Raw genomic sequence first — 25,545 nt, forward strand, 5'->3', positions numbered from 1 at the left:
AGGATAATTTTCACCAAAATGTATATTATTTCCTCATTAGCATCCATTATAATATCAAAGTTATAGTCTCATAAGAGCAAAAGATTTGGGAGTGAGAGTTGCCACTAAAAAGGTTTGGGAGTGAGAGATACCACTATTAAATAATTTGCAAAATTTGATGAGATAAAGCTTTAAAACAGGGCTCGATTCACAGAATATGGTGTCGTATGAAATCAGAAAGTATCTTTCAATAAAAAATAATTTCCCTGATCCTATAATGGCAAAAGAAAGTTCTGCTTCTTTAGGGGCTGGGCATGCGCAGGCTCACAGGAACTGTGCTGCAATACCAAATTTAGGCAGTAGGTGGTGCTTTCTTAAACAAAGAATATTTGAAGTTGAAAATTCTGTTTTTATGAAGATACTTGAAGTGAGAGGATCATGCGTTTACAGCTGCCATTGACTGTTAAAGCTTTCAACATTTTGACACGCGGCTCTTGCAATCAGAAGTAGACAGCTACTTTGGGGAATTATAGGGAAATTTAAGGAACAGATATGAAAGAATTGCCAATGAATTAACTGGGCCCAGGTTTTGTGTATGTGTAGGATATGGAGAGAATACTCTTTCAGTGAATTTAAGGGAGGAAAGATTTTGTAAAAGCCATCGGGGGGTTCTGTAATGTTGTGACTTTTTTAATGCCTATACTTTGTAATACTGTTACAAAGGAAAGATTAGCGAATGACAATAATGAAATAGATACAGAAAAAAAATTATACTTTCCTTTAGTCTAAAGGAATTTTCAACTTCGGATCTTATCACAAAAGATTTTTAAAGGGTGAATCTTTTTCTCTTCCTTTTGCATGAGTGTGCATCTAAAGAGAGTACAGATTACGTAAAAGAAACCTCTATTCTTGGAGGAGGTAGGGGTGGGGGCGCGGTGCGCGTGCACGTGCACGTGCGCGCACGCGAGCGCCTTACCTTCTGGGGTAAAGGAAGAAGTCATTGTTTTGTCGTTTGTTGGATTTATCTCGTTTGTAGAGTTTATCAGGCTTAATTGATTGTCTTAGTTTAATTCGATATAAAATATTGACAAGTGAGGGGGACTGTTATTAGATTTCTTTCAATTGTAACTCAAAATAATACACCCATGTATTTATTCATTGGCAACTCAAACAGAAATAAAAGGGGGAGAAAACTATATGGAAACACTGACATCTGGTGGAGAAAATAGAAATTGCTGCTATAAAGAGAAGATTTAGGATTGGTCTGTTTGGATTTGTTTTACTTTGATTCCATTCTGGGTTTTATTCAGTTCACCTCCTATTCACCAGCTTCTAAAATCTCTGACCTGGTAACTTCCTCTATGTGGGAAAAGGGTGAGCAGATATCCCATAGGTATCAAAAAGAACTGCGGCGTGGAGTTCAGGCTTCTGGACTCCAGCCTCAGACTCCCTGAGTTCAAGTTTTGGTTTTTTCATCTGCTGATTTTCACCACCTCGGGCAAGTCATCTACTCTCTTCATTCTTTAGTTTCCTCATCCGTGGAATAAGGATAACCACGCTCTCTGTTTTACCCAGATGTTCTGGGGAGTAAAGTAATTAATCCTGTGCTGGAACAGAGTTAAGCATCACTCGGACGATTCTGCGTTATCACTGTGCACACAAACGCTCGTCTACACGGTGCGGGAGGAGCCCGTCTGCAGAGCCTGGCGGTGGGAGGACGAGGCAGTTTGGGAAGGAAGGCGCCGGGCTGAGCCGGGCCGTGCAGCTGCAGTGCAGCTGTGGGGCGGGCCCTCTCTTGCATCACTGCAAGCATCACTATAAACCAATCGATGAGCCACGCTGCTGAGGCCACCTTCCTCGCTCCAGAGGACCTGCAGCTCGGCCAAGGCAAGGGCTCTGCCTGGCGCCACCGGGTGCGCACTGGGTGGCGTGAGCGTCCGGGAGGACCATTCTCTCAAAGCAGCAGACGGTCTCCGCAGTCTGCAGAGGCGTGGAGAGGAGGAGGTCCTCAGCACTCCAAAGCATCCAGTCCGTGCCAAGGGAATTTACAGTCCTCTCGAGAGCTATTCTTAGTTCAGTGATAATTAGGACCTTTGGCCCAGCTTCAGCCGTAAGAGAAACAAAACCCCGAAATAAAGTTTGGACTCAGTTGGGTCTAGGAATAGGGGAGGCAGGGAAAGGCAGAACACGTCCAAGCAATGCCTTCCCTGCAGCTTCGCCCTGACCTGGATATCCCAGGTGGGGCCCAGGGAGCAGGAAGGTGCAGTGCTCATTTAAAAACCCTTTCTGTTCTTGTTTTTAAGACGGAACTGATAAATCCTTTCCTGTGGGTGAAAAGGCATATCTTTTACATCTTTATCTTGATTATTGGAAATATTAAGTAAGGGTGAATGTCAGAGAAATGTTTCAAGAGTTACCTCAAACTGATGTTCTGTCAAGGAATAGAGCATCGAATATGCGGTACTGAGAACTGAAATTAGAGATAAATTGAACTTCTTCCATTAATCCTTTTCCTAGAGCTACATATCATTAACTAAACAGACTGGTTTCTATTTAAGGTCCTCCCCCTTTTCCTCTTATCTCCCTAGAGAAGTGTAAGCACATAAAGAAATGACTGCAGCGTGAACAAAGGAGAAAAACATTAAAAAAAGAGACTCTTTCATGCAACATGTATAACCATCCACGCAGTATCTGCCTTAAGATAGAACCCTGAAGAGACCCAACCAGATAATTAAAGCAGAGATGCACAGGGATTGAAGCAACTTGCTTTTTCCTGTGATGCCCTCTCGCTTCTGTCCCCACAATGCACCTTTACCCCCACTGGGACATCTATCCCACCGTGCTGTGCTGTAATCCATGAAATTTCAAGTCAGTTAGCCTTGTATTCATTTTCCAATGAGTTCCTGATGAGAAGTAGCTGTGACCTTAAAAAATAGTCTGTCCTATTGCAAAAGCCTATTTATATCTTTTATCTCCTTTACCACAACAGAATGAGTAACAAAAATATCTACTTCTCTCTTGTGTCCAACTTTCAGAGGCTATGTTTAGTATAGAGTAGGGTAGACACTTGACATGATAGCTATCGCTGAATAACAAACCACTCCCCAAATGTAGCAATCTTATAAAAGCACACCCAGTAGAATCGCTATTATTTTCAAAACTGAAAACAATAAATGCTGGCAAGGATGCAGAAGTTTAGGAAATTTGGTACATTGTTGATGGGAATGTAAGATGGTGCGATTGCTGTGGAAATCAGTTTTGCAGTTCCTTAAAAAGTTAAGTATAGAACTTCCATGTGACCTTGCAAGCCCATTTCTAGGTTGATATCCAAAAGAACTGAAAGCAGGAATTCAAACAGATATCTGTGTCCCAAATGTTCTTAGCAGCATTACTCACAATTGCCAAAAGGGGGAAGCAATCCAAATGTCTACCAGGAGATGAATGTATACACAAAATGTGGTATATACATACAAGGAATATTAGCCTGAGAAAGGAATGAAGTTCTAGTACATGCTACTACAGGGATGAACCTTGAAGACATGTTAAGTGAAATATATCAAACATAAAGGGACAGATAGTATATTACTCCATTTGTATGAAATAGCTAGACTATACAAATCTATAGAGACAGAAAAGAGGGTACAGGTTATTAGGAGTGCGGGAAGGTGAAATAGAAGTTAGTGGATGTAGAGTTTCTGTTTGGACTGATGGGAAAGTTCTGGTAATGGGCTGTCGTGAGGGTATCCCAACACTGCAGATGTGATTAACCCACTGAATGGTTAACTTGGGTGTGGTTGAGATGGGAAGGTATATGTTGTATACATGTTTCCACAAATTAAAAAAGGTAGCAACTAAAAAGAAAATGACAATTAAATGCAATACGTGATCCTGGACTGGCTTTAATGATGGAGGCAAAAGGGTCCTAAAGGACAATAATGGGAGACACGAAAAAAATGGAATACGGACTGTAAGTTTCATATCACTGTTAAATTTCTTGAACTTAATAGCTAACTGTACTTAAAGTGGTTCCATAAATAAATATCCTTGTTCCTAGGAAACGTACGTGGAATTATTAAGTGTTGGAGGAGCATGATGTGTACAACCTACTGCCAAATGTTTACAAAATGGATAGATACATAGATGGAGGAATGGATACACAGATGGAGGGGTAGATACATAGATGGAAAGATAGAATGATACATCAAATGTGGCAAAATGCTAAGGGTTAGTGGCTCTGGCTGTCTGGGTAGGGAATATGTTGGAGTTCTTTGAATGGGTTTTGTACTATTTTGCAACTATCCTGTAAAGTCTGAAATTATTTCAAAATTAAGTATATTTTTTTAAAAAGTATCATCGTTGCTCAGGAGTCTCTGGGCCAGCTGAGTGGCTCTGTGCTGTAGACTTTTATTATCTTTACCCCCTTCCTTTGTAAGCACACCTTCCTTCATTTGAGGGAGATGTTTCTCCCTCTTCAGGTCATGTGATGTGAATGGGGCTAACCCTACCTCCTGGGAACAGGGATTAGACAGAAGAAGGAACTGGCACAAGCTATAGGACTAGCGTCCATTCTCCACCATAGGGATTAGTCCAGAGATTTGCATCTGATATGGGTTGGACACTCAAATGATTTTTTCCAGGGCTTTTTTTTTCCCTCACTGTTATTGGAAGAGGCCCTTTTCTTCTCTGATTAAGAAGGATGTGAGCATCCATCATCCCAGCCCTGTGGGGATGCCAGTCTGTGAAAATTAAGTTGTCACGGAATGCCTGGTATCAGCGGTCCCTGGGGCCAGCTCCCCCCAGTGCCTTTATGCACTTTGGTTAAGCTCAATTTTTCCCAGGCTGGTTCAAATTGTGTTTCTGTCACTTGTAACCAAAATAGTCCTAACTGATACACTCCACAACAGAAAATTTCCATCATACAAGGTGATGTTTGTACTTTCTGGGCTACTCTTTTAACAAGTTTCATGAATCACTTTTCTTTTTACATGTGGAGCAGATGTCTTCATTTGCTAGGGCTACTGGAACAAAGTACCACAAACTGCAGGCTTAGAACAGCAGGAAGTTATCGCCACCATTCTAGTCATAGAAGTGTGAAATCAAGGTGTGTACAGGGCCAGCCTCCTCTGAAGTCTGCAGGGAAGAGTCCTCCATGCCTCTCTCCTGACCTTTGGCAGTGGCTAGCAATCCTTGGCATTCCTTGACTTGTGATATAACTCAGTCTCTGCCTCCGTCATCACTATCCCTGGCATCTTGCCTCCCCTGCCTCTCTCTGTCTCTGTCTTCTCTACTGGGGACACCAGTCACAGTGGATTAAGAGCCCAATCTACCCCAATATGGCCTAAATGCAATGACCCTATCTCTAAATCAGTACCCATTCTGAGGTTCTGAGGTTTAGGACTTACACACGCCCTTCTGGGATATACAATTCAACCCATAACAGCAAGGCTTGCAATTCAGATGCCTGCAGAGGACAGACAGGGTAAAAGAAAATGACTAATGAAATGAAGTGGAACTAGGGAGGCCTGAAGAGTACATCTTGCATCTGAAGGACGCAGCCATAACACAAATACAGCACATTGCTTCTTTGAGTGACCAGGAGCACAACGATGCTGAATCTCCCAATTAAAATGAAAAACCTGAAAATTCCTATTTTAATATTAAATTCCTCAATTTGTAAATAATGACAACATATTCAACCTGCTTCATAGACTAGACACATCCATGAACTACCAGCTGGAAACCTCTGTTAGGAAGTTTATGGTGAGCTCATCATATCAAGAATTGACCCACTGATGAGTTCAATTCTTCCTTAGGCGTCTTCATCACTCCCTCACTTCCATCCCTACCACCAAAAGAGTTGAATAATTCATAAGCATTGCTGTTGAAATGACAAGAGAGACCGGGGAAAAATTTTATCAGAATGAGGATGCTGGGCTTAGAAGCCAAATCATTCGGCAGCATACCAGCCTAAAGGGATATGATTTGAATTCATGCCTTAAGAAAATTACAAATTACATTATATTATGGACAGGCAGGCTGCTAATGAACAGCTGAAACTGTAAACATTAAATCCCCACATATTAAGATTCTATTTTATTATATTTCAACATATGATACTTTTGCCAGTTATTTATCTGTGGTCTGTCAGCTCCAAGACTATCTTTTTATACACTGCACTGTAAGGCTGGGTCTAGGAGTCATAGTTTACCGTGCCCTGGCTTTCAGTTGGGCTCTACCAATGAAAGGCACTGGCAAGAGACTGGAAGGTGAGAGGTACTGAGGAGCTCATTTAGAGCCTCTAGCTTAAATCCAGCACTCCTGTGCTGGAATCCTCTAGCATCCCTTCAGCAGCAGCATACAACAATGTTGCTGTCTTGCTGTACCCATCAAAGAAACCAGCAGCAGTGTGGCGTGAGCCTCCGGGAGGACCATTCTCTCAAAGCAGCGGATGGTCTCCACAGTCTGCAGAGGAGTGGAGAGGAGGAAGCCCTCAGCACTCCAAGGCATCCAGTCCATGCCAAGGGAATTTACAGTCCCCTCAAGAGCTATTCTTAGTTCAGTGCTATGCATACAGAAAATGGGATTACATGAGGTTTTTTTTCTCTAGAAAGATCTACAGAAAACTAATAATTATGGGTGCTGCTTGGGTATAGGATGCATCTTATTGTCTCTCCTTTTTCACAGTACTTTCATTGTAATGAAAAATACATAGTACTTTCATTGTAATGAAAAATACATTTTAAAGTTCCTGCCACGTAAATTTAAAAGACTCAGATTTTGGGCGGTGCAATGGTGGGTCAGTGGCAGAATTCTTGCCTGCCATGCCAAAGACCTGGGTTCGATTCCTGGTGCCTGCCCATGCAAAAAAAAAAAAAATATATATATATATATATATATTATAAAGACTTGAATTTTAAAGCCAGGATTTACATTCCATTTCTCAGGAACATGCCTAGTGCATGCCTTTTTTGATTAGCATTTAGTGAATGCCTACAAGATGTCTAGTATTGTACTAAGCACTTTAGAAAACTCAAAATAAAATTCATGTCCTTGGGAACCATTAATCTTTTCAGGAACGTTCATAAGACATTGTTGCAATAAGTAGTTAGTACATAATAAATTCTCAGTAAACATTTGTTTACTGAATACATTAATGCAACATCGAAAGTATTTTTTTCCAAACTCTCATTTCCTAGGGCATTAGCCCTATTCGTTTCACGTATCAGCATCATATTTCATCACTTCTAAGGTTCACATTGTTCACTTTTTAACAACTCTAAAATCAGAATGGGACTATCAATGTGATTTTTCTTAAGTATTGTTTTATAGACAATTTGCAGCATCTTCGCTTTCGTGGTAAATAAAACAAGAGTATATCTTACATTGACAGCATCTTGGATAGAATGAAAAATGCATATATTATAATTTAAAGTCATACTTTAGACTTCAAATATTTAGACATCCTATCCCAAAATTCAACTGGAAAAAGTTTTCATGGCGTCACTCCATTCAATGACTATTGAAGCCTCTAGTGACCATATGAAACCCACAACTACTCATTTCTGAATGTTAAAACCAGCAACTGACAAGTGGCAACTTTATAAAACTTATGTTTATTTATGTGGGTTTATTTATCTAATTTTTCAAATTACTGTTGAATGCTGTACACATTTCTCCTATTTTGAACGTAATGCAATGCATAAGTGTATATAATACGTGCATTTCTAAGTGTTTATATACTTAAAAGATTTTTGTAGTTTAGTGTTTGGAATTAATCAAAGATTTTAAAAGTCTAAGAAATGTGGGAAAGACTAAACAATATGGGAACTCTGAGGCGTAACAGAAGAAATACTGATTAAACATGGTAGGAGGGATGAAATTGTCTATGACACCAAAATTAAATTTTATAAAAAGGCAAGCAGAGACTATCATAAAAAAAGAAAAGAAAACAATTAGAAAGGCAAAAACAACAAAATGTCATTGGACTAAGTAGATGTTACTTCTCAAAAGGGAATAACCTATACTACATAATTAATGAATAGTTCTGAGTGCTGCATTATTGGACACCCAAGTTAAAGACATCAAATAACGCCAACAATATTTTGTTAAAAATTATTGACATCAGCCAGCTCAGGATTATAGCAAGTACATCTAGCTTGGTCATATAACCCTTTAATCATCTCTGAGACTTTTTCTTTCTTCCACACTTTCTCACAAAGAAAAGTTTTAGCCGATGTGGAAGTTGGAAGAACAGAGAAGGAAGGAAGAAACCAAGTCCTCCTTTCAACCTGTTGGTGACCATTCCTGTCTCTCACCCTCTCCTGCTATAATTGCTGAGATTCCAAGACAACTTCACTGAGGACCTTTAAGAGCTTGGTCACCTGTTCCTTCCTCTACCACTTCCTTCCTTCCTGAGATCAGAAATATGAAGTCTGCAAATACACATAAGCTCTCCTCTTTCACCTGGACAAATTCCCACTTCCTGCCCTTGTCAGCTCAAACCCCAATTCTCTGTCCACTGTTCGTAACAAAGTCGCCCACCCCCAACAAAGAGGAAATTTTCTTCTTCATATTCAGGAAACCTAATTCTTTTCTCTACTGTATACCTTAGGGAATAGTTTTTAAATGACAGGTTTTCATTGCTATAAAATAAAAATGGAAATTCACTTAAAAATGTAGTAAACACTGAACACAGAAAACAAAACCTCTTGACTTTCATAACCAATGTATATCAAAATCTAAAAGGCAAGGAAGAGGTGATGACTAAGCAAATTACTTTAGTGGCTACAATTTTACAAAACATGTTGTTGTCGATTTATAAGTATACTGCTATTAAACATCAGAATAATTTTCATTTACTTTCAGATTAAATTTTTTAAGTTTCCAAGTGTTACAGTTTTATGGACTTGTAGAGTGGAATGGCAAGATGAAAGCTAGGTCAAATTCATTTAGGAAGAATTAAGTCTAAAATGTACATAGGTGAGGAAATTATTTTTACGAGGATGTTGACCGATTTTGTGATGATATGGCTTGTTTTTTCATACAAAATATTTTCAAGAAAGCTTTCTGAAAACGTTTGTGACACAATGGATATAAAAAAGGATTGACAAGGGAGTTGATCCACTGAAGCCAAAATGTAATATCAAACCAATATGTCTTAGGACGTTTGTCTCGGGGGTAAGTTGAAAGAACAAATGCGAACAGAGAATATGGAGCCCAGCAAATGGCAAAAACACCTAAGAGAATGGCTAGCGACTTGGCTAATTTCTTGGCTCTGAGCAGTTCAAGATGTTCCCTTTGGTGAAGAATGACAGAATCTGAGTGAGCGAGGGAACACATTTTGGAAACAATTATACTGTGATTCATCTGGGTCCTCAGGGAAAGCAAGAGACTGCTCTTTCTTCGCTGTTTCCCTGAATGAACAGACGCTGCTGTCTCCTTCGGTTCTGGAAGAGATGTCCTGGAAAACAGCCCACATCTGAATGAGTGGCCACAGTTGCTGGAAGAGACAGGAGAGGTAAGGGCCCGGTGGCTTTTGCACCGAATGATACTACCACGCTTCCACAGGCTCCAGTAAATGTATATGTTGAAATAGGCCACTGAAATGACTGGGATCAGGAATTCAAAGGTTGACGAGATGAGCAGTAAGTACCACACTGAAAGGAAACCAGGTTCGCATATCTTCTCCTCTTCCACCCAAGGGTCTGACGTGAGAATTGGAGGGCCATGCACTATAAAGGCCAGCGCCCAGACGGCCCCCATCAGAGCCGCAGTCTTCCAGATCCCAGTTTGTTCGGCTCTATAAGACACCTAAAGAAGACCAAATAAATTATTTTCAATATGGTGAACATGTTGCATATTCATGCGACAGACTTGCATAAAGTATCCCATGGCCCAAAGAAATTTCAAGAATGTGCAAGAGGTGGGGACATAATTGGACCTGGGTATCATGACACAGCCAAGGACAAATGTTTTAATTTTAGTGTAGCCTGTGCTAAGGTACACACATTCTTCATGGTTTTTGGAGGGAAGACTAACACTCAAGACTAAATCTGATGCTATAGAAAATGTCAAGGCCAATATCTAAAATAAGAATGGAACTTTTCCTAATCCATAGGCATTAATCTGAGCTGTCAAACAACTGAAAATGGGAACACCAATCTGCAGGCTGGGTCATGACTAGCATTGTTTTTAATGAAATAGAATAGAATAGTAAACATTAGAATATATCACACACAGTAAGGGTAAGTATTGTTTGATGAGATTTTTACTTTGCGAATACAGAAAGACATATATAGAGAGAAATGACTGTACTGAATCACAGTGAAAAGGGCATTTCTTACTGTGGCTGCAGTCAAAAAAGTTAAAAAGCCACTGTTATATCTAATTCCAATATTTAGAAAGAAATATTCATTGCCGCTTATGCTGAGATTTCAGAGTGAGGTCAAGAAGAGAAAGAAGGACTCTCACCTCACTCCCAAGATCAAGCATGAAAAAAAGAAGCCAGCATTGATCAAAATGGCAGAACAAGATGCTTCACGGCTCCATTGCCCAACAGAAGCTTCAAACAACTAGCAAGAACTGGTAGAAACGCTTTTCTCAAAGCACCAGAAAATAGTTATAGGACTGCAGTATCAGGTAAGTGCCAAATCAAAGAAAGGCTAAGAAAAGCAGTAGGATCTTGTGGGCCCTAGCTGTTCCCAGTTACAATTCCAGAAGGAATAGAGTAGCCTGTCCGGCGCCGTCTCGCTCAGCTTCTGATCCCCGGCCGGCGGAGGGAACAGGAGGGAGAGAGAGACAGACACAGACAAACCGACTCAAGTGACAGACACGGGTTCGAGACACGCTGCAGTTGTGAGCACAGACCTTTACTGGAGCTAAGCTTGCAAGCTCTGTTACAAATTCCGCGCGGGACAGAATACCCCGCGGGGGAACAACCTCTATGCGGCCGTCAGGTACGGCTCCCTATGGGTCGTCTCCACCCACCCTGTCCGGGTAACCTCTTATATACTGTGCCCAAACCCAATAGGTTAGTGCCACGTATACAGAGGTGATTGGAAGATAGGGTTGGTGGGCGCGTGCGTCATACGCGGAAACAGGATGCGGGCGCCATCTTGACTCACTCGATGGGCGGGGGGAACTCTAGAGCAGGCCGCAGCGTGTCCACTAGGCCAGACCCGGGAGGCGGCTCTCCACAGTAGCCCTTGTGCATATACTGGAAGCACGTATGCCTGGCCCAATTGTCTGGTGGTAGCCTGAAGGAATCACTGCCCTTAAATCTGCCCTGCATGTAAAAGGCATCTCACAGACTACCCCTAGAAAACACTGGGAGAGTAGTCAAGTCATGCTGCCTGTGGCAAGGGATTGCTGGCCATAGGACATACAGTGCAGTGCCTGAAACTGTGAAGAAATTCTTTCCTAGGGAAGAGGAGACATTAGTTGCCCTTTACATGGAGAAATTCCTAGGGTTACATGCACATGCCCAAAACAAGATGCATGCCCAGAAAGGATCAGGGTGGCCCCTATGGTTTGGCCTAGAGCTCTTCTCTAACTTCACTGTACGGGTAAGTACTGAAGGAGAACACTTACACAGGTCAATCTGCAAAGACTGGAAAAGGTGTTTTTCTTTATTCTTTCTTCAGACTGGGGAAGATGATATGATATCTTTTATTCTCCCTTCTTTCTTTGTTTCCTTTTTTTTTTTTTTGCTAGCTCCTGGTATTCCAGGAAAACTCTGTCATAACACAGGCTAAATATGAACTTAAGGAACAGACACCTCAGAATCTAAATTCCAGAAATGACAAATTGTAACATCAAAATGTCCAGGTTTCAACAAAAGTTTATAACACATACAAAGAAACAGGAAACAATAGTCTAGGCAAAGAAGAGGATTAAAGCATTAGAAACCATCAATGAGAAGGACCAGACCTTGGATATTCCAGAAAAACATTTTAAAATGGTCCTAAATATGCTCAAAGAGCAAAAGGAAAATATGGATAAAAAACTAAAGGAAATCAGGGAAATTACAGATGAACACAAAAAGAATATCAATAGAGAAATAGAAATTATGTAAAGGAGCCAAACAGAGCTGCAGACTACAGTAGCAGAAATTTTAAATTCCCTAGAAGGGTTCAGCAGCAGATTGGAATTGGCAGAAGAAAGAACCAGTGAATTGGAAGATAAGATGATGAGATCATGCTGTCTGAGCAGCAGAAGGAATAATGAAGAAAAGTGAAAAGAGTCTGAGACACTACCAAGTGTACCAGTTTAGGCACTGTAGAAATCCCAGAAGAGAGAAAAGGAGCAGAGAGAATATACAAAGAAATAATGGCTGGAAACTTCCCAAATTACATGAAAGACATGAATACACACATCCAAGAGTCTCAAAGAACTCAAAACTCAAAAAGACCCATACCACGCCATGCTATAATCAGATTGTCAAACGCCAAAGATAAAGAGAGAATTTTGAAAGCTGAAAGGGAAAAGCATCGTGTCACATACAAGGGAGCCTCCATGAGATTAAATTTCTCATCAGAAGCCAGTAGGATGACACATTTAAACTGCTGACAGCAAAAAATGTGCCACCCAATAATACAATATGCTGAAAAACTGTCTTTCAACAATGAGGTCAAGATTAAGACATTCCCAGATAAATAAAAGCTGAAGACATTCATCACCCACTAGAGCAGCCCTACAAGAGATGATAAAAGGTCTTCTGCAGGTGAAAAGGAAAGGACACTAGACATCAGATCAAGGCCACATGGAGAAATAAAGATCACCAGAGAAAGTAATAAAATTGGTAAATATAAATATTAGTACTATTGTATTTTGGTTTGTAACTCAACAGTTTACTTCCCACGGGATCTAAAAGGCAAATGCAGAAAGCATAATGATAAATCAGTGGGTTTTGGACTCATAATGTATAAACTTATAATTTGTGACAAGAACTATGTAAAGGTAGGGGATAGAGGTATATAGGGACACAGTTTGTGTATACTATTGAAGTTAAGTTGGCATCAAAGCAAATGAGATTGTTTTAGATTTAGGATATTCAATTTCAGTCCTATGGTAACTACAAAAAATATATAAGAGCATACGTAAACTCACAGAGACAGAAACAAGAGTACAGATTGCCAAGGGTGGGGGTGGGGGTGAACGTGGGAGTCAGTGCATAATGGGCATATGGTTTCTGTTTGGGAAGATGGGGAAAATTTAGTAATTGAAGGTGGTGAGGGTACCACAATGTAATGAATGTGAGTAATCCTTTTTTTGTATGCTGTATGGCGGGGTCACATTTAATTATTTTTCCATATGAGTATCCCATTATTGCAGCACTATTGCTGAATTTTTGTTTATTTTTTGTTGGTTTGTTCTGCTTGTTTGTTTTTTGGGGAAGTGCATGAACTGGGAATTAAACCCAGGTCTCCCACATGGCATGCAAGAATTCTACCATTTAACTATCCTTGCACCCCCTGAGCAATCCTTTCGAATGGCATGCTTGAGAGTGGTTAAGATAGGAAAGTTTATGTTGTATATATGGTCTCACAATTTTTTAAAAAGTAGCAACTAAATGTATATAATGACAATCAAATGCAATACAAGATGCTGATGCTGGATGGAATTTCGCAAAGGAGGAGAAAAGCTCAAAGGAACATTATTGGGACTCATGGAAAAAATGGAATGTAGACTGTGCATTTTATATCAATGTTAAATTCCTTGAACTTGATAACTGCACTTAGGTGGTTATGTAAGTGAATATCCTTGTTCCTAGGAAATGTGCATGGCAGTATTAAGTGTTCAAAGAGCATGTACAACCTACAGTCAAGTGTTCAGAAAATGGATAGATAAATAGACAGACAGAATGATATAGCAGTATGACAAAATGTTAAAACTGGTAGATCTGTGTATTGGGGGGGGGATAGGGAAGTGTTGGAGTGTATAGGGTTTGTATTATTTTTGTAGCTATCCTGTGAGTTTGAAAGTATTTCAAAATAAAAAGTTTGTAAAATGAAAAAAAAAAGAAGTTTAAACTTGCCATAGAGGAATACTACAGTGTTAATGAACATTACCAAACTGCTTCTTTCTACAAGCGTTTCCATCTGACTAAGTTGTAATGACCAGCCACTTTGACAGACTTGACTCCAGCAAGTGTTATCTTGTCTATTACCTTAACCAACCTAAAGATAAGTGAATTTAATTGTATCAGTAAAAGAAGAGTTTAACTTATTAAAACAAACCAAAACCTTTTTAAGGGTGATGAATGTTCTAGCTCCAATTGGTCACAAGGACAGCCTATTATAAGGGAAAATGAGATTGGATGAGTAAGGACTGCCCTCATATCACAGGACCCACAATTCTTGTGCTGACCTAGAAATCTTTAAGAGTATCATCTACAAGAAATCTAAAGACCCCAGAGCTAACTATAACAGTATGAAGGATAAACATAGGAAACAAGAATTTTAAGGAGACCTCCAACAGATGACCTCTCTGAACCTCTTGGAAAAGTTCAAGTTCCTTCCAACTCAAATGTTCCTTTTTTCTCTGATGTCCTCATTAGCTACACATGAAATTGGAGCATGCCTCATTTTTCACCATCTCATGTACTCTTTTCCCTGCGAGCTTTTGAGTCTCATTCTATGATGTTTTCTCATTTTTTATTAAAGGAGTGCATCATTGCCCAGTACAGTTCTTCTTTGATGGATTATATTTGCTGAAAAAGGCTCACTAAACCGCTGTAGGTAAGAGGAAACTGGGTTTAAACAACAACAAAGTAAGTTTTGTTTTGTTTTTAAGTACAGGGAAGTGACTTTTTTCCTGTCCAAATTATTGGTATTTCTGAGGCTAAGCTGAAATGCATATGGCACTGACCACAAGTTCCCATATCCAATAGGACTTTTTGCCTTCTTCTTCTCATGACACTAATTGACACGTCTCTTGCACTAAATCTAATGATTATGAAGATAGTAACAATACCCAAATGATCATAAAACTGTCTTCAGTTTTTAATTTCTCTGTTCAGCCTTTGTAGTGATATGATGCAATATGATGGCAAGTGATCTCTTTTCCATTATGCATAACGTCAATTGGGATAATGAACATCCAGGGGAACTGAGAAGAAGATATTGATTTCTTCATCACAGGCCTTTTGGAGTGGCCTCCCTGAAATAAATCAGGGGCCCAGTCCCACCTGCTTTAAACTGTGTCCATCATTCAGGATATTGCCTCTTCCTTACGTGCCCCAATAAAATATGCAAACACCCCATCAGTCAGTTTTCTTTTGTGAGGCAGAGCAGAGCAGCCTCACAAAACAAGATGGGACTCCAGTCATTGGAAGTACCCCAGCTAATCAGCCAATCCTCCAGTAACAACAGTTTTCATGGTCTTGATTTTACTGTCAAACTTCTTTCTTCATCTGAAGATGAAGACATATTCCTTTCTTGCCATGTTAATTCGGAGTATGTTTTAATTCCCATTTCCTCCGGCTATAATCAAGCCCTGCCCTTCTCCATCCCCCACCCATTCTTGCTTCAGCCACATGGAATCTGCCACTCCAGTCAACGTCTCTGAGGATGGAAATCATGCGCTGCCATCTCCGTGGAATGATGTCCATTTCCTAGGCTCGCCTACCCCAACCCTATCACACTGACTCCCCTATTTTCAGCTATGGCAAGTGCTCAGCTTCTACCACTCCCTGTGGACTCCCAATGGTCTCAGAAGGCTTCCTTCTGGCTTCACATGGCTGTGTTCAAACTATTTGGCAGTACAGGTGCTGGCATTGCCTGGACACTCCTGTGAGTATTCATGCATTTATCTGTTGAGTACTTCAATTGTACTTGATCCTGTGCGATGTACTAAGGCTCTGGGAATTAGCAGACCAGGCTGTCACCAAGTTTACGGTCTATACTGAATTCCTCCGGGCAAGACCAAGAAACAAACCCACCTATTTTCTTTCCAGACATCACTGTTCATTTCTCAGGAAACTCTAAGAACTTTTTCTAACTGGCTAAGCTGTCCTTTATCTGTCCCCAAACCTGAGGGTTACAGGAGAGCCTGGAAAGATCAGCAGACATCTTCTTAGTCCTACAATCATCCAATGAAGTTTAAAAAAGAAGCATTAACCCAGGAAGAAAGGAAATAGGAAAAGTACAAATGAGAAAGATTATGAATTAGAAGACTATTTTCCAAAAATTTTGATTGTGACATAAGGTAAAAAACATTTTATAATTTAACCAGGTACACAGACAAAAGTATTCTGTATAAAGGTGGTATATAAAATACCTACCTTTAATATCTACAGTGTACTTTAATATTTTTTACTCTAACTTTTAAAAACAAATTTATTCTGTCCTGTTCTATTCCACTCTATATTCTTCATTAAAAAAAAAAGTCATGGGTCACAACCCACTAAATTGATTCCCTGACTCAATGATGGTTCAACACCAGCAGCTTGAAAAACATGAGATTATAGGCATCTGAACTGCTCATCCAAACTGATGTGAACTCTTGCCACGACTCTGGTGGCCAGTACAAAGAGTAATGGACCCTGGCACCAATGAAGTACTCAATGCCAAGCATTGGAGACAGCTGCGGTCCAGCCAAATCCATTCTCTCTTTTTTGTGCCATATGGAAACCACATTTTCCAGCTGCCCTTGCAGCAAGGTGTGACCATGTGACCAAGTTTCTCCAATCAAATGTAAGTGGAAATGATTGTGTGATTCACACCACTTAGTTAAAAGAAAATACCCTGCCCTGGACTTCTGTCTTTTCCTCTTCCTATCTAGAACCTGGAGTGACAGCAACCTCACTTTGACCATGCTGATGAGGACAGTGATCTAGAGCAGGAATCACTAACTACTTGGGGCCAAAGTCACAGCACTACCTGTTTTGGAACACAGCCAAGCCCCCCCCCCCCTTTTTTAACATATTGCTTAGAACTGCTTTTGTGCAAATCAGCAGATTTGAGTAGTTGCAACAGAGATTTAGGGCCTGCAAAGCCAAAATATTTACTCTCTGGCTCTTAACAGAAAATGTTTGGGTCCCTATCTAAGTTTCTGGAGCAGAGCCTCCTACCTTTTATATTATGTGAGAGAAAAATAAACTATCTTGTTTAAATCTCAGCAGTTTGGAGTCTCTTTGTTACTGTGCTTTATTCAGTGCCCTATCTAATGTACCCTCCCAATCCTGTCTGCCTCTAGGCTGCACAGTCCCTTAGACTCAGTCAGCCCAGCACAGCGCCTAGCAGATGGTACTGAACCCATCTGCTTTGGCTCTGTCTCCACGTGAGACTATTATGTTTCTCTAAAAGCAGAGTCTTTGATTATTCATTTTGGTATCCCAGCACTTAGCCAAATGCTGTCACAGAGTAGTTCCCCAAAGATAAGGGTCTCTGGGTTTCAGGAGTAGCCTCTTTAGGCCTCAGAGATTTCAGATCATTTACCCATATTTCTAAGGCTTCCTTCTAACCATCATCATTACTTAAATCTTATTTTCTCCTTTATTCTAATGCAAATTTCGTTTGCTTGAGAATTGTCACTAACTTGTGGATGAGGCTATTACAAATCTTGGGTAAGTACAGACTTTCTTGGCATTGGGACCTGATCTTTCTGATTGGGTCCCACTGTATATAACCTGTAGCTTCCCTGTATACTGTCTATTCTTGTGGCCATTCAGATTTGAACTTCTTCTCATCTCCTTCAAAGGCCTGGGTTTCTTTTGCCTTTTGCGCATTTTCTGCCAAGTTCCAAAAACATCCAATTCTCAATTTTTCTATGAAGCAAAACTGATGAACCAACTCTGAACCTAAAGTATATCCAAACGTCTCACAGACCAGGGCTCCTGACTCAGTACACACTTCTGACATCCGTCTTGGGTTTTCTCTGATGCTTTTCCATTTTAGAGGCACACAGGGAAATGACTTACTCAAATCCCACCCAGAAAATTCCCACCGAGAGCCAATCAGAATTTTTTTTGCCAGGTAATCAAAGGATAGGGCTCCTCTCAGATTTTGTTAAATAAAAAATTAGATTTGAAAAAAATTTTGCTTTAGAACCCAAAATTTACATTTATATAACCTCCTGAGGAAGATAAATTAATGTTTTGACTTACAGCATTTGAGACTGACAGATATCGATCGTAGCTGATGAGGACAATGTTATACACGGATGCTGTACACAAAAGATAGTCAACAATGAGCCAAAATACACAGATCTGATGTCCAAACTCCCATTCGAACAGCACGTAAGGAATGTACAAAGGAATAGAGATTGCACCTAGTATAGGGAAAAAATAAGGGGGAAAGTGCATATCAGTTAATACAAAGAGGCATATTCTAATGGATACACAACACAATGAAGTATCTGAACCAAGTAAAAATGGCTCAATTATAATTTAGAAATTCATCAACATACTCAGGACTGATTTCCTATATATTCTTTCAATCTCATTTTTATCATAGCTGCCATAAATATTTGTTCTTTTCATGATTCCTTATTACTTCCCAAATTAAGTACAGGCCCCAATCTGTTTTCCCAACTATCTACTGGCTGAGTCATCTTCATGATGCAACCCTAATAAGACGGACTACCCCGACCCAAACCCAGCCCACGGTTCCATATTTACTTGCTTGGAGTACAGATTTAGGGTGAGGGCAAGGAGAATGGGGATGAATGCATAATGGGTGTTTGGAGAGATGGGAAAGTGTTAGTAATGGAAGATGGTGATGGGACCATGATGCAGAGAATGTGATTAATCCCGTTGAATGGCATGCTTGGGAGTGGTTGAGATGGGAAAGTTTATGCTGTATATATGTTCCCACAGTTTAAAAAAAACTAGCAACTAAAGAGACAATGACAATCAAAGGTGATACATGATGCTGGATGGAATCTAGCAAAGGTGGAGAAAAGCTCAAAGAAGTATTATTGGAACTCATGAAAAAATAGAATATAGACTGTCAGCTTTATAGGGTTGTTAAATTGCTTGAATTGATAACTGCACTTATGGTTGTTACATAAGTAAATATGTTCTTATGAAATGTACATGGCAGTATTAACTGTTCAAGGAGCATAATATATATGACCTACACTCAAGTGTTCAGAAAACGCATTGATAGACAGACTGACTGACTGACTGACAGGTAGGTAGATAGATGATAGAGATAGGTAGACAGACAGATATTAGATGAATATATATATAGAATGATGCAGCAAAAGTGGCAAAAAGTTAAAATTGGTGGTCTGGATATCTGGGGATTAGGGGTATGTTGGCGTTCTCTATGGGATTTGTATGATTTTCATAACCGTCCTATAAGTTTGAAGGTATTTCAAAATAAAAAGTTAATTAAAAAAAAAGATGGAGGGTGAGGGGAAATTGAAGGATGAAGGGGAAGAGGTGAAGGGAGTAGAGAAGGAGAAAAGGAAGGGAAAGACAAGGGGGCAAAGGCAGAAAAAGCAGAAGGAAGAAAGGAAGGGGAGAGGAAGAAGGAGGCAAATGGGGGATGGGAGAAGAAAGACTTACAGAGGCCTGTGAGGCAGTAGGCAACCTGACCCACTCCTAGCCTTCCCCCCACTTTCCAAGCTCACCTCTTACTACTTCACTCCTCACTCCCTGCTGTCCACTTCCTTTGGCCTCAAATGCACTTTACACCTTCTCCCCTCAGGACCTTTGCACTTGCTGTTCCTGTGCATGAAATGCTCTTCCAACAGATAGCTCCTATAGTTTGCTCAAATGTGTTTCTCAGTAGTTCCATCTACCACTGAAGTTTACAATTGTAATCCCAAACACTCCTTCCTTCACCCTCATCCCTGCTATATTTTTCTCAGTAACAATTATTGCCATCTAAAATGCTATATGATTTTATTTCCTTATTTATATTGCCTATTGCTGTCTCCTCAGGCAACAACCCCCAGGAGAACGTAAGCACTGGGAGGGCAGAGATGTTTGTATTTTCACTGCTATATACCCAGCACCTCAAACAGTGTGTGGTTCAAAAAAAGTAGTAATTGTTGGAGAAATGAATGGAGGAGGATGGGTAAGCCCAGTGTACTTTGAAATTGCCATCATTCTGGTATCATCCCTTTGTTCTGGAACCAGCTAAGAAGCTACACCTTCCGTGTGAAAAACAGCCATGAAAAGGGGACTCTCGGACCCCAGCTGACAGCCCCATGAATTCTTTGGGCTGACAGGGGGTTGTGTGGATAACAGTAAATGCCTACAGGGCAAGACAAGCATCCTGAACTAATGATAAACTTTGCCTTCCTGAAAATTTGGTCATGACTCTGAGAGCAGCAAACACCTTCCTTTCGTCCCTGAAAATCCTGTCTGAACCATCAGGCACATGGCCATGAAAATCATAAATGTCACGCAATATGGAGATGTGAAAAATGTACCCATAGATTCAAACTCTGGTCATATGATACCAATTTTACAGTTATAGATATAGATGGTATATATTTTTGTGGAATAGTGTACAGGTGAGCTATACTTCTATCAGTATCAAAAAATACTGGAATTTTTTCCTCAGTTAATCATTGTCTCTCAGCAATAAATTCAGCCTGGGCGTTGCCACAAATCTAGATGCCACAAACGTAGATTCTCAACGTGAAGTTAGTTCTGAAGGCTGTGAGCAGAAGGCATTCTGGAGAAAGCCCATAATTTCAAGTACATGTGGCTCTCTAATCTGCATCTGCTATCATCATGTGGCTCGGGAGCTCTAGGTCTCATGACCCCAAATCTTAAAAAGCTCCAGCTTACAACCACAGCATGCCTCCTGGCCCTCCACCCGCCACACAGTCCCGCATGCTCAAAGCCAGAAGACAAGCTTCTGAGCATGGCAGAGAAAAAAGGTAATGGCATTGATAGAAAACACAAATCCTGGTACAAAAAGTGCCCAGGGACTGCCCTAATTCTTGTGTCATGGCTAATATTGTGCTAAAAAAAATGGACCTCTGTGCAGCTGCTGCGGAAGACAATTTAGTGGTTCCTCAGAAACTAAGTATAGAATTACCACATGACCTTAGAATCTACTAGGTATATACACAATAGAATTGAAAGCAGGTACTCAAGGAGCTATTGAAGTTCATAGCATCATTATTCACAATTGCCAAAAGGTGGAAGTAGCCCAAGTCCATCAACCAATGAATGGATAAAAAGTGGTATATATATATTCAATGGAACATTATTCAGCTGTAGAAAGGAATGAAGTTCTGATGTATGTAACAACATGGATGAACCTTGAAGTTGAACATTATTCAGCTGTAGAAAGGAATGAAGTTCTGATGCATGTAACAACATGGATGAACCTTGAAGTTGAACATTATTCAGCTGTAGAAAGGAATGAAGTTCTGATGCATGTAACAACATGGATGAACCTTGAAGACATTATGTTGAGTGAAAAAAGCCAGACACAAAAGGACAAACGTATAATCTCACTGATAAGAAATAATTAGAATAAGCAAACTCATAGAGTTAGAATATAGAATACTGGTTCCCAGGAGTTGGGTTGGGGGTTGAGAATAGGGAGTTAATGCTTAAATTGTACAGAACTCTATTTGATTGCAAAGTTTTGGAAATGGATGGTAGCACAACATGGTGAATATAATCAACAGTACTTAATTAAGTGAATGTAGTTAAAAGAATTTGGGGGGTCATTTATATATTACCAGAATAAAAACTGAAAGATAAAACATAGGACTGTACAACACAGTGAATCAATCCTATTGTAAACGATGAGCTGTAGTAAATAATACCATTATAAAAAATGTTCTTTTATGACTTATAACAAATATATCACACTAATGCAAAGTGTTAATAATAGGATGATGAATGGAAGAAAGATATACTTTAATGTAAACTATTGACTACACTTAATAGTAATATTCTTTCAACACCTGTACCAGAAGTACCACACTAATGCAAAGTGCTAATGGGGGGGTGGGGAGGATATGGGAACCCTGCATTTTCTACAAGATATTTCTGTAAACCTACAACTTCTCTAATTAAAATTTTTTAATTAAAAATGAAAAGATAAATAAATGGATTTCTGAATAAACCTGGGAAGGGACAGGAGAAAAAGTGTGAAGGGTGAGCCTGGCAGACTGCATCTGGCTCCTCTCGTGAAGACTGAAGCTCCTCTCTCTTCCCACCTGCTGATGAACGGGAACCACCAGAACTGCTGAACAACACCTGCCCAGAAGCTTCTCAGAGATGAGTCACATCCGTAGGTTGGGTTGCTCAAGGCCATGCGGTGAGGTCCTACCAAGATGGTAACCTTGGGGCATGCACAGAGGTATGCCCTTCTTATCTGGACCCATCTTTGTTCACATGCTTCAGACCACAGGCTCTCTCAGCTGGGTACAGTCTTACCCCACCACCACCACCACCACCACCAGGGTATTCAGGGCCTCCCTTCTTTCTGCTTAGTCAAAATACCTACATCATCTATTTGAAGTGTTCATTGCCACCTAGAAGTTGCACATTCAGTGAAAAAGGAGGAAAAGAAAGATAAGTTAATTGATCTAGAATATTCCCTATGCTCATATAAATACATTTGTATGTTTGTACACATGTGAGTGCAGAGAATGATGTTGAAAGGTTATATATCAGATTGTTAATATTGGTGACCTGGAGCAGCAGAATTGAGGCTAGAAATGGAAAGATTTTTTCTTTGTATTGGTCAGCCACTGTTATCTATTGTCTCTGTCATTTTTACGTCTATGATTCTTTAAATCAAATTCTCCAGCTGGAAGTTTCCCCCAGAATTTTAAATGCAATGCCGGAGGCTAATTTCTGCATGTTCCCTCCCACAATGTTCCCTAGTTCTATGAATTGCACCGTACTTTTCTTAGTCTCTAAGACTTGATCTTCAACTGAATTGTCTTTCTTCTGCAGGATCTCTGCCTTGCACCTCTGCCTACCTGCTGTGTTTTTCCTCCTCAGCGTAGCTGAGGTCTAATTGATGACTCTGCCTAGATGACTGTAAGATCGTCTCTGGAACCTGGTGCCTCAGCTCCAGCCTCTCCCACCAACTGTAGCTTTTTTGATGTCTCTAAAGTAAAGCTTTGATCCCTCCAATCTCTCACCTGCTTTAAAATCTTTAAACATCCATATTGCCTGATGAATGAATGCTAATCCAAACTCACACTAGTATTCAAGGGACTTTATAGATTCCAAACACACCAGCTTTATCCTTTACTGCTCCAATTGCACACCATTTACACACCAGCCAGCCTGGAACTCACATTTATGAAGATATGCTCAATGATTTTCTACCAGCATTCCTTTGCTGATTCTCTGCCTTTGGAAATTCCATCCATCCTTCAAAGTTTATTTCAAAGGCTGCTATCCTCTAACCAAATGTGCCTTCTCCCTCCTCTTGAGGGTCCACACACTTGCTACCACTTTGTGGGTTCTCATCTTGCTCTATGCTACTATAATCATTTGTGAATTTCTCTTATAACCACTCTACCATACTAAAAACAAACTGAAGACCTACTTACTTCTCCTATATGTCCCATCACTACCTAAGAGTACTCGAGCATCTAGCAGTACTTCACACACTAGATGCTCCAACATTTTTGACTAACCTAATGGGCTGAATTGTCTCATTTTTGCAGAGAAACCAAACATGGATGGGGCTAACATTTTTTGAATACCCACCATGTTCCAGGGTATAGTGTGCTGCATATATTTGTAACTGTTGCCTCTTATCTGCCTTAACATGCCCTGACATATCCAGACATCTCTCGTTCTTGCAAGCCTTGCTATTCTAACCCCCTGCCTAGCAACTCCTGAGCATATATCGCACCACCTTTTCACCTCTTCTTCATTAGACCATGTACACTCCTCACCTCACCACCCATTATAATATTCAACACACCTCCTAGCCAATCCACATCCTACACGACACCATACCAGTTGCCCATCAAAGTTTCTTCACCTCTAATTAACTCCCCCTCACCAACCCTATATATTCTTTGTGTTTCCTCCTGTCGGGGTCTTAGCCTGTAAGCCTTGCCAGCCAGCTAGGTCCCGCGAGCCCTATGCAATAAATTACTGCTATTATTCTTTAGTCTCGGTTTATTGTGCTCGCGCGCCCTCCAGACCTTCGAGCCCCGTGGTCTCGGCTGACGCCGCTCTCCGGCCGAACCACATCCAAGGACGAGACCCCAGTGCGGTCGGGCTAGGCAAGCCCCAAGCCGCAATAGTGTATTCTTATGGGGTTTATTTCATTTTGACATTAATGCAAGTTTTATGTAGCTACAGACAAAGAAAATCTGAACATCACTCAGTTACACCAGAATATTGTCAGCTGACATTTCTGTATATTTTGATAAACAGGTTTAAAAAAAAAAACAGCAGGCAATGAAAAATTACAAAATGCATGTTTTCAGGAAAGATTATCTTGATTTCTATAGTCTCTTACATTTATATAACTCTGTGATACAATTTCATAGGCAAGACACAGAGTCAGTGTATTTTACAATACTTTATACTATACCATAAAAAAAACACTAACTACACTGTTTAATTGACCTGAATGTCCCGTTTCTGATTGTGCTGGTTAACAGCATATAAATTATTTTCTCTTACTCTAACATTATAATATCAAGGTTATCATACTAATTTTTCATATCATATTATATATCCTACTGTGATAATAATGTAACTAGGCTTACTTAAAGAAAAATGCTTATAAAGCTAAAACTACCAAGGAAAATAACTTCAGAAACAAATGATTATTGGACTACAATGATTTTAGAACTATTCTGGAGTAATTTTTATTCTGCAAAAAGAAAACAAGATGTTTTCAGATGAAAATACCCCTGCAACACTGATTTTTATATGTATAACATTCCCAAAAGTGCCTTATAGCTCCACTGAACTTTAATGCTTAAACTTTTTTATTTTAATCCTTCCCAATTCCATACAGTTCCTTGAAATAACAAAAGCTTATAAGGCTTTAGAAATAAATTATTATTTTAAAAGTTTATCTTAAATAAAGATATATGACTTACCCACAAAGAAGTCAGAAATGGCCAGGTTAAGAAAAAAGTAATTACTTCGGTGTCTAAGGTTTTTGTCCACAACGAAAGCTAAAATGACAACAGCATTTCCTAGCATTATGGCAAAAGCTAGTAAGGTCATTAAAAATGCTAAAGCATTTTTAGTACTTGGTGATAAATTAGTTGAGTTATTAGTACCCATTATCACCTCAAATGATGAAAAGCTCAATATGGCAAATAATGCAGCAAGACAATTCTGACAAGAATGGTTTCGTGAAATATATAGTCCCATACTCAAAACAACATTTTTTAAATCATATCTGATCTCATAGAACTTCCTGATTCTTGACAAAGCAAACTTGTGGTAGCAGCTTCCCTTTAACTGATACTGAAAAAACATTTCCAAAAAACAGTAAGATATTTTATCTTAAATAGTTTAATATGATTCATCCACCAACCATTAATAGAGCAATATATATATATATATAAATATAAAATAATGACAGCACTGTATATGTAATAAATTGGGTTCAAATGAGATTCTTTTTTATATAAACCATGTGAGTA

The 25,545-nt window shown here is 39.7% G+C and overlaps 1 protein-coding gene across 1 annotated transcript; it reads right to left on the reverse strand.

Annotated features, from left to right (window-relative positions):
• Positions 1-7,609: 7,609 nt before the first annotated feature.
• On the reverse strand, positions 7,610-25,207 carry HRH4 (histamine receptor H4). Its single transcript, XM_077136137.1, has 3 exons — positions 24,991-25,207; positions 18,086-18,249; positions 7,610-9,789 (listed from the first exon to the last, which is right to left on the reverse strand). The coding sequence occupies exons 1-3, from the start codon at positions 25,178-25,180 to the stop codon at positions 8,974-8,976; spliced, it is 1,170 nt and encodes a 389-aa protein (XP_076992252.1). The 5' UTR covers positions 25,181-25,207; the 3' UTR covers positions 7,610-8,973.
• Between the last annotated feature and the right edge of the window lie 338 nt (positions 25,208-25,545).

This window comes from Tamandua tetradactyla, chromosome 18 (genome assembly GCF_023851605.1).
Source record: "Tamandua tetradactyla isolate mTamTet1 chromosome 18, mTamTet1.pri, whole genome shotgun sequence".
Classification (NCBI taxonomy): Eukaryota; Metazoa; Chordata; class Mammalia; order Pilosa; family Myrmecophagidae; genus Tamandua; species Tamandua tetradactyla.